This window comes from Artibeus jamaicensis, unplaced genomic scaffold (assembly GCF_021234435.1).
Source record: "Artibeus jamaicensis isolate MK-2021 breed Jamaican fruit bat unplaced genomic scaffold, CSHL_Jam_final contig_2170, whole genome shotgun sequence".
Classification (NCBI taxonomy): domain Eukaryota; kingdom Metazoa; phylum Chordata; class Mammalia; order Chiroptera; family Phyllostomidae; genus Artibeus; species Artibeus jamaicensis.
Genome location: NW_026521445.1, coordinates 930,992 through 951,323, shown reverse-complemented (window position 1 = coordinate 951,323; position 20,332 = coordinate 930,992). Strand labels below are relative to the sequence as shown.

Below are 20,332 nucleotides of genomic sequence, written 5' to 3'. Positions count from 1 at the left end.
CCAACTTCCTCCTAATTAAGAACAACGTGCATTGACCTCCACAGGTGATTACCCAATTCCTAACCCATCCCAATTCAATGGACTCCCAGTCCTTCCCAAACCACACTCTTCCTTCTGTATCAGATCTGAGCCTGTCCTAAACTCTACTGACTCCAAACTTTGGCCAAATTAACCCAGGGGGGTGTAGGATGCTCCTTCATGGTTCCGGATGTCAGCAATGATTTTAATGGTCTTTTCATCCCTTTTTTTCTTGTCCCTGTCCTGTAGATTTTAAATCTATGTCGATGACCCATCTCCTCCTAATCAGCTTCATCTCTACACCACTTCAGACAGCCTTGGGCAGTCATATCTTGCACAATTCAGTGGTAACAGCTCTTCTGTCTGCGGGTTGTGAAAGTTCCCTGATGAAGAACTGATGTCTACTGCTTCCACTGTGGCAGCCTCAGAGTCTAACACAGTGCCTGCCACATGGTGAGCAATCAATGGATATTCGTCAAGTAAGTGAATTTTGAACTCTGTTTTTTCCCTTGCATCTCTTTTTGGGCTGCCTTCATAAGCTGCTCTTTGCTTGTACTGAACACTCTAATCCTCCTGCTCCTCCTCCCTTATAGTCAGTCTACCCGCCTCCCTCTGAGCTACTTGTTCTCTTGCCCTGCCCCGATCTCTGAGTGGGGTTCCGAGAGGGTCTGCCTCACTGCACACTCCATGCTCTCTCACGTTCTAGAACTTCCACGAAGTGCACTTGTTACCCCAAACTCGCCCCCACAGACTCTCTCAACCCCGAGGCCCCATCATCTGTCTTTTCTACCTTTACCCCCGGGTTACTGCCCCTGGGTTTCTGCCTGCAGAAATCTATGACTGCACCCACCAGCTCCCACTTCAATGCCTGACTGTCTGTCTCATCCCCCCACCCCGGGTGGCATACTAACATTTTCCATTTTCCGCAGGTACAATACCACCCCCACCTCTGTGTCCCAGGTTCTCATGTTGAAGGGAAAGACTAAATAGATTTGAGATGCATCTGTACATTTTCCTTCTGTCCCAATGAGTGCTGATTCATTACTAGGAAAGTCTTATTAACCTTCTTGGTTCCTTGATTGCATTTTTCACCTGTTCTATGACCTTGCTCCATCAATCCCTGCTTTCTACACACATACACACTCACACACACGCACACACACACTTGGAATTTCAATTTGTCCCTTTCTGTTGGATCACTTTCTTTGGTCCATAAGCAATTTCAAATCTCTTTTAAACAAGTTTTTTTCAAACAAGCTGTTTATCCTAAAACTTTATTCCATATCTTCCTTCCTTTTCTTTCTGATTACTCGGTTAATATTTATCCGTTTGTTCTGTGACTCTGCATCACACCGTACTATCCAAACTGATTATCTGAATCTCACCAATGAGTACTTGGTTTCAAAGCCAATGGCCTTTCCCCCCATTCTTATTTTTTAAACTTGTTTTAACATTCCATACTAAATCCACTTCTTGATAACTTTTTCTATGCCTTACGTTCTAAGACATGGTAGTTTATTGCTTGCCATTAATTCCTTAGATTGTGTTGCCTCTCTGTTTTTCTTTTACTCTCTCTGCTTATGAATGATTTCACAATAGTCTTCCTCTGACCTTCCCCTACTCTCTCCATAACCCTTTTTGTTGAAAATCGTATGCCTTTGAATATCACCTGTTTGTGAATAACTCAACTCTACACTCAGCCCAGCTCCCTCACCTGTGCCGTAGTTCCCTACCTCCAAAGGCCCATTCAGTATTTCACTCAAGTATTTTGCAAGCATGCCAAATTCAACACGTCCGAAACAAAATTCACTTCCTTCTTCCCAAACCAGGTTGTTTCCCTAGATCTTCTCTTTATGAATCTTCCTAGCCTTCTCTTAATCAACCAGGATAAAAATTTCAGTGTCGTCTTATATTCTGAGATGAGCGCCTAATACTTCCTCTCCCTTACTCTCTTCCCCTATAAAATCTTTCATGCCCGCTGCTTCCTGTACCTTCCTTCTGCCACCTCTCCGGCTCATCCTCTTCTTATGGATGGGGCTCTGTGTTCCTGCTCCTAGTGACACTGACTGTCTTCTCCCCGAGGGCATGATGCTTCTTCCATTCTGCCATGCATTCAGAGGATAAGGACCTTAGCCCAAGCTTGTGTGCATGAACTAGGCCTTATCAGTTAGGCTTGTTGGCTTCTGATTGGTTCAGGGACAGGTATGTGATTCATGCTTGGCCAATTAAAGCCATGGAAATTCAATTCTAGGACTTCAGTTGTAAATACTTGGAAAGGAAAGCTTTCATTTGTCTATGAAACTAGGAAGTTGTAAGACTAGAGTTCCAGGGGGCCAACTTGTCAGGCAAAGGGGTCCCCCACTTTGGAATGACACTAATAGAGAGAAACAAAGCCAAGAAATAGGTAAAGTCTGGCAAACTCTTTTCAGCCAAGGAAGTCAGCCCGCAGCCAGTTCTACCCTGGGACTTTTCAGGTTCATGAGACAATGAATTTTCTCTTTGTCTCTCTCTCTTTAAGCCAGTTTATTTGATACTTTAGGAGTCCTAAATAATTTGCTCTCAATTTGTATAAAACAATAAACTCCTGGAAGAACTATCCATTTCTGATTGCCTTTTATAGTCTTTAAGATGCTTAGTGTGACATCTTGCATACATTAGTTCCTCAAAATATCTTTGAGTGAGAATTATTGAAAGAATGCATAATAAAGAAAAGAAGACCAACGCACAGAGTACTCGGACGTCATACTGCAGGGAGTCTTCTCCAGCCTCATTGACAGCCACACACGTGTATCTCCCGGCATCTTCTACTTTCGCCCGGGGAATCTGCAGCACCCTCCCACCTGAAAGGAAATCCTCAGATGCTGACTTCTGTACATCTCAGGGTGAATACTGCTCATAAACAGAGGCCCAGTTTTTTTCAGGTCTAATGACTTCCTGGCATTTTTGTTCAAGGTTCCACTGGCTTAGTTTTATTTCCACATGTCACTTTTAGAATCAACACTGCATTGTGGAAAAGTGACCCAATGTATGAACTAGATCTGAGCAATGAACAGTTTGTGTAGGTTTTCCTTCAGGCAGGAATGTTGCTCAGTGCCCCTCATCGTGTGCCATGTGACATGTTACTGTGTAGTGATTTCTTGGTTTTACAGTTTGGACACAGATAAAGATGTTCACACTGTTGCATGCAGGTAGGTACGTGAGAAATGTAATAGCCAAGGATGTGAAAGGCATAAAGGTATATGTACAAAGGCACACCATTATACATACAACCTTGAAAGAATAATTGTGTGTTAATTTTTAATGCTGATATAATTTCAAACATAGAGAAAAGTAATAATTGTATAACATTTTTACCTACATTTATTATTTTTATTTTATTCTATTTGTTTTATCTTTGTCATATATGTATATAATCTGTCATATATATTGTTTTACATGTTATATATATGTGTATATATAATCTTTTTTGAACCATTTGAGAGTAAGTTGGAGACATGGTGTGTTTTAGCCCTAAATATTTATAAATCTATATTTCATAAAACAAAGATAATCCCTTATGTAACTAGAGTATAATGATCAAAATTAATACAAAAGTACTATTGAATTCGTAGTCCATATTCAATGTCATTATTATAATATTGTCTTTTAGAGCTATTTGTTCCCAAGGTCAGATCCAATTTTGGATCACATATTACATTTAGTTGTCATTTTTATTTAGTTTCCACTTTTTCAAGACATTCTTTTATTTAAGATGAAATTTACATACAGTAGAATGCACTAACCTTAAATATATAATTTGATCTATTTTGACAAGCCTGTTTGCTAAAGGTGAATAGAAGCCTTGAAAATATTATTACTACACAACAATTTAAACATCTCCTTTTCCATCCATATCCATGTCATAATTAAAATATTTGAAACTAATCATCTTTACTATTGGTTTATAATAAATGCATTTAATAAATGACCTAAAACTATCAGCAAATGTATTTTAGAATTTATCATTAATAATGTAAAGAAACCAAAGTGGTTATTTTATGATATTATTAGAAAAATGGAGGTGCAGGGAAGCCAAAGAACCTTCTTAAGGTGATGAGAATTAATTAAGGTGTGTTCTCGCTTATGCCAAATTCTCAACCTAGACTCTCCTAGCTTGAAGCTCCCGGCATCCCAGTGACACTGGTCAGCCTGTGTCGGTTTAATCACGGGGCCAGAAAGTTGATCGCTCGAGTGGCCTTGGTAACTGAGAAGAGACATGTCTGGCAGAGATTGAGGCTTTCCCCCTCTTCAGAGCAATCCCCACCTGGCAAAATCAGCACTCTGTCACTGGAGGTCAGAGGCCGGCCGTCTTTGTACCACGTCAGTGTTGGAGGAGGAGCGGCGCTGGTCTCGCAGTGAAGAGAGATGGGGTTGTTGATGATCACGTCCTTGGCCTCCCCACTCCTGCCGGTGTCCAGCATGTTTCCTATTTCCCAGAGCTTCTGAAAACTGGGAGGAACTAGGGAGGAAAGACAAGGGGGTCCGGACCCATAGAATCGCCAGTGTTGATCCATTACATGGAGATCATGGCTGTATTTTCACGGCAGTGACACATAAATGCAATACATTAGACAATGTAAAGATGTTATCAAGTATTTCTCTATCTACCAACTCTAGGCATTAGCCAGAAAAGTAGGAGACAGTAACGGGCAGAAGTTGGAGTTGTCTCGTGGGGAAGAACAAGAGCTATAGGACTCAGAATGCTCCGCCCACCCCCTGCTCTCCCCTTGGAACTGCCTGCTTTCAGGAAGGACCTACGAAAATAACCATGGCTAAGGAATGCAATCACAGCAAGAAAAACGTATTTTGAGGAGCCATCAAAAAAATGGTGTGGTTGAGAGCATTTTGCAGTCATCTGTCTTGCTAAGAAAGCTAAAGAAGTTATTATAGCAAGATAAATAAATCCATTAACTAAAAGAGTATTCTCAAACTTTCCTGGGGAACGTGTATAAACTTTCTAGAAGGCAATTTGCCTGCACATCAAAAACATAAACAAATGTGCATTAATATCTGACCTAAAATATTCACTATTAGTCACTTATGAGAAAAATTGAAGATGTACATTTTTATGTAAAAAGTATCCAGGGAAGCATTACACGTGAGTGGTGAGAACCTGAAAACAACCCAGACCTTCCACAACAGGAAACAGGGTAAATAAATATCCGGACACTCAGGTGATAAACAGGCAAAGTTACTAAAAATCAAATTGAGAGCAACTCTCAAAAATAATCACAGGTACTTCTTAGGCATTTTTCTGAGTTTTGCATACTTTGTCTTATTGAATAGTCATCCCAATTCTTCAAAAGATTAATTTCGAAAGCCAGAAAACTGGAGTTTAAAATATTTAGGTAATGTACCCAAGTCACAAATTTCTTTTTCTTTTTTATTTAGTCCCAAATTTAATTTTAGAAGCCTAAAATCATCATTCTTTTCCAAGTCTACTTTAAATTCTGTACTTTATCTTTATCCTTCTGTAGAAGTGCCTTAAAAAAATGCTTCATGTTATAATATTGGGGGAAAGCTAATGTAACAGAGCAGTTTGTATCATGTGATCCTAATTGGTCAATGCAGTATACATTTGCAAAATAAATCACAGGAAAAAATGTCAAAAGGCAGCACACAGAAATAACAAAAGTAATCCTGAACAATGAGATTATTTTCTTCCTTGTTAATTTCTTCAGTCTAATTTTTCAGTGATGAATTTAGATTGTCAACAGAAAAAAAGCTAAAATAAACCAAGTCAAATCTTTTTCATTGCTTTGATATAAGTTAAATGATACACAATAAGCACATTGTATTACCTTGTATATTCACATCAAAATCCAGCTCATCTTCACCTGCAATATTCGACGCCACACAAGTATATCGTCCCGTGTCTGATATTTGAGCTTCTTTTATTTGAAGTGTGTGCCCACTGGCAGCAATATTAACATGATCGTCTGATTTCAGGGGCTGTGATTCAATGATAATTAATGTTAACATTAAGTATGCTAATGAATCCTCTGAGAAACCATTGTTATGACTCATTAATAAAGAAAATTAAATTGTATGTGAAATACTCAAGACAATAATAATTTTATCAATTTACTCTCCTCTGTTTTTGAGTAATCACATTTTTCTTTATTGAAAATTATAGTTCACATGGCAGGCCGGACAAGCTGGGTGAAACAAGGATCCTCACAAAGTATTCTGATCAGAAATTTCCAACTAGGCGGGTAATGGCAGACCATCACACCCTGGATCTATTCTATCTATGCCTTCCTTAGCACAGGTCAGTCTTGACCATCAGTGAGCCCTGACCCCTGTGTTTGTGCATTTTACACGTCATAATTTTGACACATCAGAGTGATTCTCTCTGCTAGACCATTCGACTCTGGCACAGACTCTGGAACCAGCTAATGAAACCCCAAACCCTTCATTGTCCTTTGCCCCCTGCACACCCCTTCTCTGAGTCCTGTAAATGTTAATTATTCTGTACTCACCAATGAAAAAAGTATGTGTATCTCCAGTTAGACTTTTATCTAATGCTAGAGATTTCTCTACTGTGCTTTCTTTTACCGATTACAACATATAACATACGCTGCAGAACTGCTGTTCTTCACAGCATTGGAAAACTTGTTCCCGGGCATATGACAACAGTTTGGCCAGATAAACTCATTAAATTGCAAGAAAAAGAAAAAAGGAAAATGATAGTTCATATAGTTTACCTATGTGCCAGGTTTTTCTGGGTGGTACATTTATATATTTTTACGATAAAAATGTTCTTAAGGTATCATATCCAATTAGGAAAGATATCTTCAGTTGATCCCACAATATATTAAAAAGCATATCTTTTATTATATTTGGTCAAAATGCTATTTTTAACTTGAAATCTATATAATTTTATTAACAAATGTCATCCCAATAAATTTAATTAAAAAACAAAGGTAAACATTTTTACTTATAAATCGGCAACTCGTTTGTATGGATAAACCATGGTATAGCACAGATAAATATATCTCTCTTAACTGGCAAAAAAGGGTAGTGTTTTTAATAAAACATTGAGGGTATTTAATCTAAAAATTCAGAAATATCATTAATTCATAAATGAGAAGTTTTAACCTAGAGATATTTATTTTATGATGTTTTATTGCTAACATTACCTACACTTCATAGGACATTTCTCGTCTTCTACACATTCCCATCTACACTAAGTTCCCTCTTATTACCTGAAGGTTTTAGTTCCTGGGTCAATACTGCTTCTAATGACACTCTTCTCATAATTCTTGGTGAATCAGTACCTACATAGTCATGCAATGCTGTGTGCATTCAACGCTGTGTCTTCTTCTCCTCCTCGCATGTATTGGTCCCAATGCTCTTTCAGCCAGTCAGTAGGTCAGCCATGCCTAGACCTTACAATTACCAATAACTGCACCACTTCATTATTCTCGGTTGCAAGCTCTTACTCTCTGACCACCACCTCCTGACTATCTAACTCACTGCTAGCATCCTACCACTAACAAATTTTTGGCCCCCTGGAGGATCTACAATCCACTGACCTTGTACACTGCCTCTCACTCTCCTGATTCCTATTCCCTTCTGACCCAGAGAACATCAATTAATGGCAATCACTCCTCGTGTAAACCCTCAATGCCTTTGCCTCCTTTCCCTTTATTTTACTCCCCCGGAGAAATCCTAACCCTGGTTAATATCAGTCTCTGTCCATTCCCAGCTTCCTCTGGTCCACTTAAGAACACCCCTCTGGCAACTATGTCCTCTCTTACCTACATCATCAGCAATTTATTCTGGAATTTTTCACCAGATTATTTCGATCTACATATAACATAGTATAATTTCCCCCATTCGAAGAAAACTGTTTAGACTGCATCCTACTTCCACAAAAGTCAAATGACCTAATAATGTTTTCTACCTGTGCTTTCTCCACTTCATTCCATCTTTTATTGAATCTGCTCCAATGATACTTTCATCATCTCTGCTGGACCAAAATGACTCTGTCAAGGTCACCAATGACATCGACATTGCTCAATTCTCAGTCTTCACTGTACCCAATTGGTGCCATTTAATACAGTTTAACTTGTCTTCATTTTGATGTACTTTTTCTTCCTTATCTCTTGGGACAGTTCACTCTCTGCTCACAACCTCTAAGTATAGGAGTTCTCCATGGCTTAAAACTCTTCTCTTTCTGTTTAAGCTCACTCCCGTAGTGTGATCTCACATAACACACTGGACTCATCTCTGACTCGTCTTTTTCCTTCATATCCTGCTATCACCTCATCCAAGCAACCACCAATTTCTGGACCACTGCAGTAAATTCAAATCTAACCCATTGTTTGTTCTCCCAATACAGAAGCAATGTGATTCTTTTAAAATTTAAGTCAGAACGTTATCATTCTTATATTTGAAATTTTCTAGTGGATTTCCATCAGAATCAAGGCCAACTGGTCTACCAGGCAGTATAATCTAGTTCTCCGTGACTCTTTAGTTCACATCATGTTCAGCATTCTCATGGATCACTGCACTCCAGCCAGCGTGTCTCTGGGGATTCTCTCTACTTTAGCATGTTCCTCCCTCAGACATCTAATGTTGGCTTCCTTCACTGTCTCTGAGTCTCTGCTCAAATATCACCCTATTGGTAAGCCTTCCTGATATGAATAGGAGATCATACTCTTCCCACTCACTTTTCTTCTTCTCGACTAAATTTTCTCCCTAACAACTACCCCATCTGGCTTATTGTATGTTTTACGGTTATATTTGTTTAGTTTTGTTTCCCCAAACTTCATATAAACAGAGATCTTTCTTTTTCTCCTTCATAGCTATACCCACCACACTTAAAACAAGGTTGCTAATAACTATGATATGCTCAATTAATAATGCAGGACGCAATGATCGTTATTAGCATTGCATCACTTGTATGGAAATAGCATACTTTAAAATTTCTATGCTAAACAAAAAACTTAAGAACATCAATAAGTAAAACTCAAAACCTGTACCAAAACTTAGTGAGGCTAACATTCATAATATTTTGGTGACTTTCTCAAAAAACTGTTTTGTTCAAGTGGTGTTGCTCGTTTGAATGTAAAATAACAGCAGAAAGGATATGGAAAATAAACAAACAGCATTTTTTTTGTTCAGATGCTGTTTACAAGGACCCCATTTAAGGGGACCAATTCCAAGCCCTAAAAAATGTAGCAGCTTAAAGTAACACAACTGGATCAATTTCAGAGTCTGGATCTGAAATGAAATCAACTATTCATTACAAAATTTGTAAAAAGTGCCTCAATCCTAGTGCAATTATCCAATTTTTATTTGTGTATGTTTGTGTGTGAGTGTGCATGGGTAGTAACTCTACCATGAACAAAAAGACTTTAGGTAGAATTAGAAATAAAATGAGATTTCAAGGAGAAAGGAATATTTGTTTCCCAGCAGACTCATATAGATTTAATATTGTACCATGAAGTGTGCTTGTAGTCAGAAAAGAAACTGTAAACAGAACACGGTGGGAGTTCCTTATTTCTCCCTTTGTAATGATTTCCAGATGAAACTTGCTTATTTTATAGGAGATGATTTTTTTCTAGTTGCCAGTATTGCAAAATCCATCTGGGATCTGAAGAAATAGAGCTATATCTTTCTGCATCTTAAATCATGACTCGGACCTGAGCTCCGACAAATGGATTTAACTGACCACTCGGTTCATTGTATTGGACGAAGCGCAGCTTAGCCATGTCACATCTGTGTTAAGCACAGTAGTAATAGCAGATAAAAAGAATCTATTTTGGTTTCAAACACCAGCATATTTCTTTAAAACATGCAGTGGGGAAAATCTGAATGAGAAATGAGAGTGTGTGGTCTGAAAGTCACATCACGTAGTGAAGGGTGTGCTTTTCCTTCAGGTTTCTCATTGCCCCCAGTTAACTGCACTGGGCACTTAATCATCACATTCAGCGTTTCCCCTTCATTCTGGAATGTTAAAAATGTTACCTTTTGGAAAGGGGTTAAAGGTGTTTACAGTAAGCTCTGATTAACCTTACCACCCACCATATGCCTATCATTATCAACTGGTATAACACTATTTTTGTCCAAAGAACACGAAAACTGTTCCCCGATGGGAAGGTGGCTGAATTTTCATAGACAACTGCTCATGCGCAGAAAAACAATCCTTTTCAATGATGGAATAATATAACGTTGTTGAACACAGGTCAAGTGGTTTTTGTAGTGTTAAATTCTAAGAGCACTAAGGTGTGCTAGCTATAAGGTCTCACTGACTCTCTGAGTTACCTATGCCTGTTTTTACTATTATTATTATTGCATTGACCATTTTAATCTTTAAGAAATCATCAGCAAATGAAAAATCTTGTGACTGGCCTGTCCATCCTTGTACCAGCTGAGAGAGGCAGAAGGAACTGCATAAGCTTCACATTCCAAGGTCAGGGTGGTGTTTACTTTGATCTTCACTTCTTTAGGGGAAAGACCTGGCCCCAGGAGGTCCCCTTTATTGATGACGGGTGGAACTGTATAAAAACAAATATTAAGTAGTTAAACATTGGTGCTTTTAAATGTGGAATACCATGAAACTCACACTTTACACTCACACTGATGGAATAGCACGATCCTCTCACATGAGGATCACTTCATCACAAGAGGTAGTTTCTATGTTCCTCTTTCATCAAGAACCAAAATTAGCATCTTATGAACAGCTCGTGCTCAGATACAGGATGTGAAGGAAACTATCATTCTCTCTTTGTCATTATAATACAGACCACGAGGCTAATGTCCTTCCCTGGACAGTTAATTTCATTTGTTCCAGGTCCCTAGACACAGTCTGAACATCATCCTTCAAATGCATTTCATTGGTCATTAAAGAGACTGATTCAAAGAATGAAAGACAAGCAGAAAGATGTTCTTCTCTTTTTTAAAACAACAAAATCTTAAAATTTTGGTACTCTTAGTAGTGTTAGCTCTGCTATTTATTTTTAGGTCACTGAGCAGTGGATCAGTCCACAGTCACTGATGACCTCATCCTAGACCATTGATTGGAGCATATGTATGAATACTTAGACATAAGTTTAGTGCATGAAAGTACTATAACTTAGCCCAGAGGGTAATTCAGAAGGAAAAATAGAAAAACTTAAGGAAGTGCCACTGACAAATTCTCCAATGAGATTTTAGTGAGTAGACTGGGTAGGCTCTTTACATCTTTAAGCAAATGAGGTCACGGGCACAGTGCTCAATTCAACATCCATTGTAATGAAGCAAACAGCATAAACGACTAACTGTATAATAAGTGTAAATACTTACGGACCAGTAACCAAAAACAGAAGAGAAAAAGACAACTGGGGAAACAGGACAGAGAGTTTTCTCGCAGAACTTACTGTAGACTTTCACTTCATAGTGCTTTATCATTTCCCCGGCCTCGTTCGTGGCCACACAGGAGTATCGCCCAGCATTGTCCTCCTGTGCGTTGAGGATCTGTAGAGTCCTACCTCCTGGAAAATCAGAGAACACCAAGGGACCTCTGAAGTCACAGTGGCAACAGACTATGCACAGACTACCAAGGTTTCAGTTCTTACTACTCATCTATTTCTTTTGTATGCTAATTCCATAATAGATATTTGACACAAGACAAACTACAGAATAGATGGGTATTGCATGACAAGCTCGTGCTCATTCTGATCCTCCCCTGTCTCTGTACACATTTTAGGTAAGGTCCCTATTTCATTCTCTTTGCAATTAGGAGTCTGTCTTAGTCCATTTCTTCTTCTTGTCTTCCTGGCCTATCAGTAGAGATTGGTCTTGTTTAAACACAGTTTTTTAAAAGATTTTTATTTATTTATCTTTAGAGGGGAAGGGAAGGAGAGAGGGAGAGAAACATCAATGTGTGGTAGCCTCCCATGCGTCCCCTGCTGGGAACTGGCCTGCAACCCAGGCATGTGCCCTGACTGGGAATTGAACTGCGATTGTCTGGTTTGCAGGCTCAATCCACTGAGCTACATCAGCCAGGGCTAAACACAGTTTTATTATGGCACATTTCTCCTTAAAAATCTTCAGTGGGTCTCCACTGACTAAAGCATAAAGGCAAAGCTCTTTAGTCTAGGCATCCTTGATTTTGTCTCCTACTTGGTCCCCTCCCTGTAACAGACACACATAACACACATATACACACTGTCTCCACTGCATTGCAGGGTGAAGAGTCTAATTATTGTTACTTGTGTGTGAACAGGCCAGTCTCACTTTAGACCTTTCCCACAGTAGTCAGCCCAATGGATTGGAAACTTCTCCTAACTCATTTCCAGCCAACAGAATTTCTGCAACTTTCTTGAAGGTTCAAGTTCTGACTGCAACAAAGCATGCCCTAACCGCTTCAGCCCACAGTGGCCGTTCCTTCTTTTGAATTCTTATAAAACTTGTCACTACTCCATTGATCATGCCCAGGTCTACTCATAACCCATGGTTGCTCACGCATTTATATTGTTAATGAACTTGCACACATTTTATGCCTCTTCCACATAAGACTGTAAATTTCTTAAAACCAGTGATCATACTTTTTACTTCTTTCTAGTTTCATACATGTTGCCAGGTAGTAATGAAGAATAAATAAACTCAATCTAAATAACAACCTTCAAGGTTCAATTCATCAAGAAATAAATGTCTATCTTTTTTGGCATTCCACATAGTGTATTTTAGCAATTGATTTCATTGTGGTATTCATTTATTTACCTTCTCATTTAGACATTTTATTAGTCTTACAAAAATAATGTCAGGTACCTTAGACTACAGTACATCTACAAATCATTTTATGAATTAAAATATCCACAGAACATAACACAACCCAAAACATAGCAACCCCTATTAAAAAAAACTCCAGTGATTCTGCATTTTTACAACAGCGGCTGGCACAAATGCACCTTGGGCCTCTGGAGTGAACTATACCTGGAAGAATGCGAATATTTCGGTTGGACTCCAAAGGAGTTCCGTCCTTAAACCAGGTGATGGTGGCGGGAGGATACGAGTAAGCTTCACAGACCAACGATGTGGGGCTGTTAAGGATCACGGTGACATCTTCAGGGCTGCCATCACTGTCGACACCAGCAATTGTAGGAGATACTAAAAGAGATTTAAAATGTAATCAAAGAAGTATGTTGAGACATTTCTCTATTTCTGCATATCTAAATTCCCATTGCACTTATTTGTGTAATTCTATGCTCTAACAGTTGCAGAAAACAATAGATTGTTGTCCTTATTCTACGCAAAAGAAGTGAGAACATCAAAAGGCTCAAAGGGTAATGAAAAAAGACGACATTAAAAAGGAATTAAATACAATTATGATTAAGGGCAATATGGGGGTTTTGGTGCAGGATCTATAGAGGAATTGCATTCAGTCCAATCTGGGGTGTGGGGTGTGCAGACTGCCATCAAGGAAGGCCCCCTAAAAGAGATTTTAAACTGAGCCTGAAAGGATTAGTGCTGGTTAAAAGGTAAAAGAAGGGAGATTAGCAGGAAGAGGAATGTACTGGGACCAGAGGAGTGTTAACAAGGAGAGTCAAGTAGGGAATAAGGATGGATGCAAGAGGGTCAATACTGGAAGCAAGGATAACAGAGACAGGCACATCTGTTCCATTAAAGGTAATGAGGGGCTGAACTACAGCTTTGCAGGAAGGTATAAAGAGCAGGGAACTAGAGAAAGATTTAGGAAGTCAATTGATGGGACGTGATGATAGAATCTGGCGGTTATGAAAAACCACAGTCCATGACAATGTACAGTTTTCTTGCTCGAGAATCTAGATAAAATGCAGTGAAGCAACACACATGGAAAATATAGAAAGATTGCTCCTTTAGGAGGAAAAGAGGGTTTATTCAGTTCTGAATATCTTGAATTTTTAGCGCCTACAAAACTTCCAGGTAGAAATGTCCAACAAGCAATTGTATATAGAAATCCAAACCTTGGGAGAAAGATTTGGGTTGCAGGTATGGATTTACAAAGTCCCCAGGCAATAGGATAATTAAGCCTGGGAATTAAGTTTTTAAGAAATTATCTAGAGTAGAATGAACAATGAAGTAAAGACAGAATGCAAGGAGATTTAATGTTTAACAGCTAGATTAAGAGTCCATAAAGGATGGAGAAAGGGAGCCACCAACGGTGTGCAAGGATTACTAGGGAAGAACAATGTCAAAGAGAATGTGATAAATAATGTCCAAACCAGTAACAGAAGGACTGAAAAATATTTGTTGGCTCTAGCAACAGGGTAGTCTTTGCCACTGCAGTCTCAGTCACAGTGTGGGTAGAGGCCTGCTTTTAGTGGTATAAGAACTATATTCAGGGGGTGGTTATAACATGAAGTGATGGAGAGTAGAAGGTGAAGTTGCAGGTAATGAGAAAGATGGGAATGACTGACACACCAAAGAAAATAGAAAGATAAAGGCTCAAGGGCATGTGAGCAAGCAGTGACTGAGACCAAGTGGGATAACTCATCTGGGAAAAGAAAGGGTAGAAACACAGAATTATGGCTGGGTGGACTGGACATACATTAAAACAGTCTTAATTTTATGAAGTGGGTGGAAAAGAAAGCTTTGATTCAGACCCTTCTACCTTTAATGAGTAAAGGAGAATGACAAGAAATAGAAAAGTAACCAGGAAGGGGTATTGGTGGGAAGGGGTGTGTTACATAGCACGACTCGGGATACCTGGGATAAAGAATAAGTGATCTCCACTGGAGCGTCCCCAAGGAGCTGGGTTCTCTTAGGAAGTCAGAGTTCAATCACAGCAACGGGCTGGAAAGAGTTTTAGAGCAGATTTCCAGAGGAGAGAAGACAGAACTTGGACATGAGTCAGAACTGGGAGGTGAATCAGTGGTGGGAGAAGGAGTCATGAGACACTTATTATCTGAGAAAAGCAATGAACTACAGGAGAGGGGTGGAAATCCAGGGCTAGGCATTGGTCTTTCGTACACCGATGGGTGTGTAGGGAGCACCAGTGTGTCATGAAACATTGTGACCTCTCATTCATAATTACCCATGTATCTGTTACGCAGTGCCCTATTCGGTCCTGGGGTTAAATCCTTTGTAGGATGATGAGGGGCTCTACCTTGGAAAGTTTATGGCTGTATATAATTATTATCTCTACATACTATTCATTTGACACTCTACACTATCTAGTATTTCGACTTAATTTTTCTTGTTTTATATATCTCTCTCTTCTATTCAATTAGAATGTAAGCCATCTGAAGGCTATATCCTGAATGGAAGGTTTCTATGTGTGGGACTACGTATTTCCAAATCGTTCTAGCCAGTAAGTACAAAAATAAATAAAGACAACAAAATAAAAAAATGTTTGCATACTCAATATAGTTGATTTTAGTAGAATGAAAAGTATTTTGTTGTCGGTAATCAAATACAATACATTATGGTGATGCATTTTGAATTTCAAAACATGAACAGAAATTAAGAACCTATTTTAAGGTGATTCCTGAGACATATGAAGAATTTTGATGCGGCAGGAACTGAATGTACAGTTGTTTCATCATTCCTAGTCCCCCATCCTTGTGTTCTCATGGTATAGTTTTGATTGCTCTCAAAGGGCTTGCTGTTTAAATGCACAGGCTAATTTGTGTTGAATCAGAAGGAAATCATGTGACATTTCAAACTTACACCATGGCCTCAGTTTCCGTTCTAACTCAGAATTCTTCTCCGCATTTGCTCTCCTTCACCACAGGCAGTAAACACAAACTTCAGTACAATCAACAATGATAGCAGAGTCCCACAAAGCATGGGTCACATATCTCAGGTTGAGCATTTACTACCACTTATTTAACATCTATTTTGTTCATAGTAGAGTCCCTAGCAGAAAACACAGTACCCGGAACACAGTATGCATTCCAAATATACAATGGATGAATGTATGAATCAATTAATAAAAAACAGCAAATGTCCACAAGCATCGGCCCTCCTTAAATAATGCAACTCTATGGTAGAAATATTAAGTAAACAGAAAACTAAAAGGAGAAAATTTAGCTTATAGTCATGTCTAATTTTTCAACTCCTGAAGCGATGCTTCTACCTACCCAACACGTTAAGACTGAAGCTTTTGCTCTTGTCACCAGCTGCGTTAGAAGCCAGACAGGTGTATCTTCCAGTATGTGACACCTGGGCATTACTAATTTGAAGAAAACGGCCACCAGACATACTGTGATGGGTGTCATCTGCTTGGAGGGCCTGCCCATCTTTGAGCCATGTGATTTCTGGCACTGGATTCCCTGTAACAAAAAGCCATTTCTGAGAGCTGGCTGTCATAAGATGTCTACAAGTGGCACCTGAATAAGAATGTGTCACTCATTTGCCTCTCCAAACATTCTGCTTTGAAAACACTGCAGAAACCATTCACCCCAAAGCAAATTTCAGGCATGACCTAACTTATAATAATTATAATCACCTTGTGATGAAGAAATGTACAAAATTAGAAATCATTTTCAAATGTAGATTAGTTTTATCTATAAGTGAAATAATTCTAAATTAGTCTTTGTGCTTAACTACATTTATATTATACTTCAGACTATTACAATGAAATATTTTCATAGTAAAACATACTTAGAAAGGTTGGAGTGAGTATTTTTATTAAAATTATTACTAACAAGTGCCTTTGCATTCATATTAAATTTTAAGATAATTTATATTTTTGTAGGTATATAAAAGATAAAAATTTTAAATAAATAATTTAACAAGCAGATATTTTGAGTTTATTCCAGAATTCCAGCATAGATATACTGGTAGGTAAATAGACAGAGATATAGAGTAGTAATTCCTTTAATATTTATAGCCTACAGGGAAATATATTTTGTATTTATTTTAACATGGGACTTAGGTTAAATATTAAGTTTTCATTTACTCAAGTAATTTTTTTAATTTTTAATTTTAAAACCATAAATGCAAGTTCTGTTAGGAAAGAGGGATATTGTGATATATTAAAACTGGAAGGCTCAGCTGTGCCAGCTGCAGAGTGTGTTCCATGGCCCTGCCCAGCTGCTGAGGATAGCACCCAGTTCTGCCCGACTAGGAAGCCTTACCAGAGAATCCAGGCACTGAAGGAGCCTGTCCTACAGCTGCATTGGTGCAGGGAGCAGAGGCGGCAGTCCTATCCAACTGCTCCCAGCCAACAGCAACGCCCATCCCAACCTCAAAGCTCAGGCACTGGTCTCAGCCAAACACAGACCCTGACGGAAAGCTCTATCTGCCCAAGGATGCTACCAGCTAACCTGTCCAGAACCCCAGGCTGAACTGACTGGTAGAGGATTATCTCTGACATAAACCTATGAAGTCTGGAAGAGGAGATCCTTTTCTCAAATGCACAGATACCAACAAAACAAAACGATAAATATGATATAATTAAAGGAAACTAATAAAACTCCAGTATCTGTCCCTAAAAAAATAGAGATCAGTGAACTGTCTGACAAAGAATTCAAAACAGTCCTCTTAAAGAAGTTTAGTGAACCATAAAAACAGGCAACAACAAAATTAGGAAAACAATGCATGCACAATATGAGAAGTTCAACAAAGAAATAGAAACCATCAACAAAACAAAGCAGAACAAATCCTAGAGCTAAGAACAGAATGACTGAATGGAAGAATTTAAAAGAGAACTTCCACATGAGGCTTGATCAAGCAGGAGAAAGCATCTGTGAACTTCCAGAGTCATCAAATCACAAAATAAGAGCAAGATAAGAACAAAGGATCTACAAAACAATCAGAAAACAATGAACAAAATGCCAACAGTAAGTGCTTTCCTACCAATAATTACTTTAAATGTAAATGGTTAAGATCTCTAATCAAAAGACAGAATGGCTGCATGGATAAAAAAAACAAGGTGTAGCCATATGCTGCCTATAAGAAACTCATTTGAGCTTTAAAGACACATATGACTGAGAGTGAGCAGATGTATAAAGATGCTTCAAGAAAGTAGTAATAAAAATAAAGCATGAGTAGCTATACTTACAAGAGATAATACAGACTTTAAGCTAAAAGTGGTTAAAAAAATCAAGGAAGGTTATTATATGATGAAAAAGAGGTCACTCCATCAAGAAAGTATAGTAATAAATATTTATGATATTATTTATGATAGGTGCTCTGATATTTACCCAATATCAGAGCACCTAAATATAAAATGCAAATACTAACAGAACTAAAAGGAAAAATAAACAGCAATAAAATCATAGTTGGGGACTTTAATACCCTACTCAACAATGGATAGAAATCCAGTCTGAGAATTAGTAACAAAACAGGATTTGAAAAACACCACAGACTTAACAGACATAGATGGAACATTCCATTAAAAAACCTCAGAACACACATTCTTCTCAAGGACGCATGGAACAGTTCCTAGGATGGATCTTAAATGTTAGACCACAAAACAAGTGTCAGTAAATATCAGATGACTGAAATCATACCAGATATCTTTTAGGACCACAGTGGTTGAAACTAGAAGTCAACAACAGGTGGAAAGCTGGGAAATTCGCAAATAAAAAACATGGAAATTAAACATGTCGACTAAAGGTGACACTTTTGTTTTTGAGTGATCCCCATCACCAGTAATGTCACCAAAAACCCCTACTTTTTTAAAAATGAAATTTAAGAAAACAGGAGAAGAAAAGGGAGGCACAACCTTCAACCAAAAGTGAAGAGAACAAAATAAGAGGGGGTGGAACAGAGAAACCCTACATTCAAATAGTAGCATAATTTTTTAAATAAAAAATAATTTATTTCTTTATTTTTTATTTTATTTTTAAAATTATTTTATTGTTATTTAATTACAGTTGTCTGCATTTACCCCCCTCCACTCCCCCCACCCCAGCCATCCTGACCTCCCTCCCTTGCTTCTACCCCCCGCCCTTGGTTTTGTCCATGTGTCCTTTATAGTTGCTCCTGAAAACCCTTCTCCCCATTATCCCCTCCCACCTCCCTTCTGGTTACTGTCAGACTGTTCTTAATTTCAATGTCTCTGGTTATATTTTGCTTGCTTGTTTGTTTTGTTGATTAGGTTCCAGTTAAAGATGAGATCATATAGTATTTGTCCCTGAATGGATCAAAAAACTATGGTACATTTACACAATGAAATACTACCCGCAGAAAGAAGGAGCTCCTACCCTTTGTGACAGCATGGATGGAGCCGGAGAGCATTACACTAAGTGAAATAAGCCAGGCGGTGAGGGACTAATAATTTATGAAATTAAAAGGCCAGTGTGTCTTTCCTTTTTCTTCCCTCCCTTCCTTTCCCTCATGAAGGAGTTTTCTTTTTGTCTCCACAGAATCTGAGAGGTTTCCTCCTACATTTCTACCAGCTATACTGGACTAGAATTCAATTTCAAATGCATATTACAGGAGCTTGAATTTCTCTCAGCTACTTAAGGTACATGGTGGAGGCAGTAAATGATCAGTGAGCAGGGGAAGAGTTCAAGACCAAGTGCTGAGGCTCTTACCTGTCACTTCACAAGACAGTGTAACATTCTGCTTTTCTTTCACCTTCACATCTTCCAGCATATTTTCACCCACAATGTGAGGTGGTACTGAAAAAAAAAAACAAAACCAGAAATAATAACAATTCTAACCACAGGGCTGTTTTCATAGCATCTAGATATACGTTTTTATTAAGCTATAACCTTTAAAGCAAAACCTCAAATTCTCATTATTTGATTACAAAAATAATGTCACAATATTATTTTGATCAATTAAGAGATATTATAAAGTCATATGGCATGAATTCAATTATATAATGAATTCTATTATACAAATCATAAAATCTGGATAAAAATGTCAACAAATGAGTGGGTAAAAATATTTATTAGACCTTTATTTTTCTCACTTTAGAGTGATCACATTGAAGAAGTTATCAGAATTGTAGCATACTATTGAACAACTGTGAACAAACATGATGTACAATTTTACCCATTTTAATTCAACTGGTTACCTCCAGATTATTCAAACACTGAATTCTTGTCAGCAGGATAACCCGGGGGCCAAAGAAAACAGAAAGGTGAGATCAAGCTGCAGATAAAGTTTAACTCTGGTTCCAGAAGGCATTTAAGACAATTCGATCTTTATCCAAGTGTGATAAATCAGATAAATACCTAACACTGAAAGCGCAAAGAGCTTCCTTTCTTCCCCGACGACATTCCTCACGATGCAAGTGTACTGGCCGGCGTCTTCTATTCTCGTCTGCATCAGCCGCAGGGTCCTACCTCCTGCAGAAGCAAACCACCAGATGATTCAGAAAGAAACCTGCAACTTGGTAAGT

General features: G+C 38.4%; 1 protein-coding gene across 3 annotated transcripts in view; it reads right to left on the bottom strand.

The window, feature by feature from the left end:
* The window catches only part of HMCN1 (hemicentin 1), a 389,618-nt gene that overhangs the window by 94,240 nt on the left and 275,046 nt on the right, over nucleotides 1-20,332 (bottom strand). For all 3 annotated transcript variants that reach the window (XM_053658522.1, XM_053658525.1, XM_053658524.1), the window contains exons 47-55: nucleotides 20,166-20,279; nucleotides 19,518-19,604; nucleotides 16,113-16,304; nucleotides 12,985-13,158; nucleotides 11,427-11,540; nucleotides 10,420-10,565; nucleotides 5,859-6,009; nucleotides 4,322-4,516; nucleotides 2,745-2,858 (exon numbers count right to left, since the gene is read on the bottom strand). In XM_053658522.1, coding sequence (XP_053514497.1) covers nucleotides 2,745-2,858; nucleotides 4,322-4,516; nucleotides 5,859-6,009; nucleotides 10,420-10,565; nucleotides 11,427-11,540; nucleotides 12,985-13,158; nucleotides 16,113-16,304; nucleotides 19,518-19,604; nucleotides 20,166-20,279 — 1,287 coding nt within the window. The remainder of the gene's footprint in view (nucleotides 1-2,744; nucleotides 2,859-4,321; nucleotides 4,517-5,858; nucleotides 6,010-10,419; nucleotides 10,566-11,426; nucleotides 11,541-12,984; nucleotides 13,159-16,112; nucleotides 16,305-19,517; nucleotides 19,605-20,165; nucleotides 20,280-20,332) is intronic.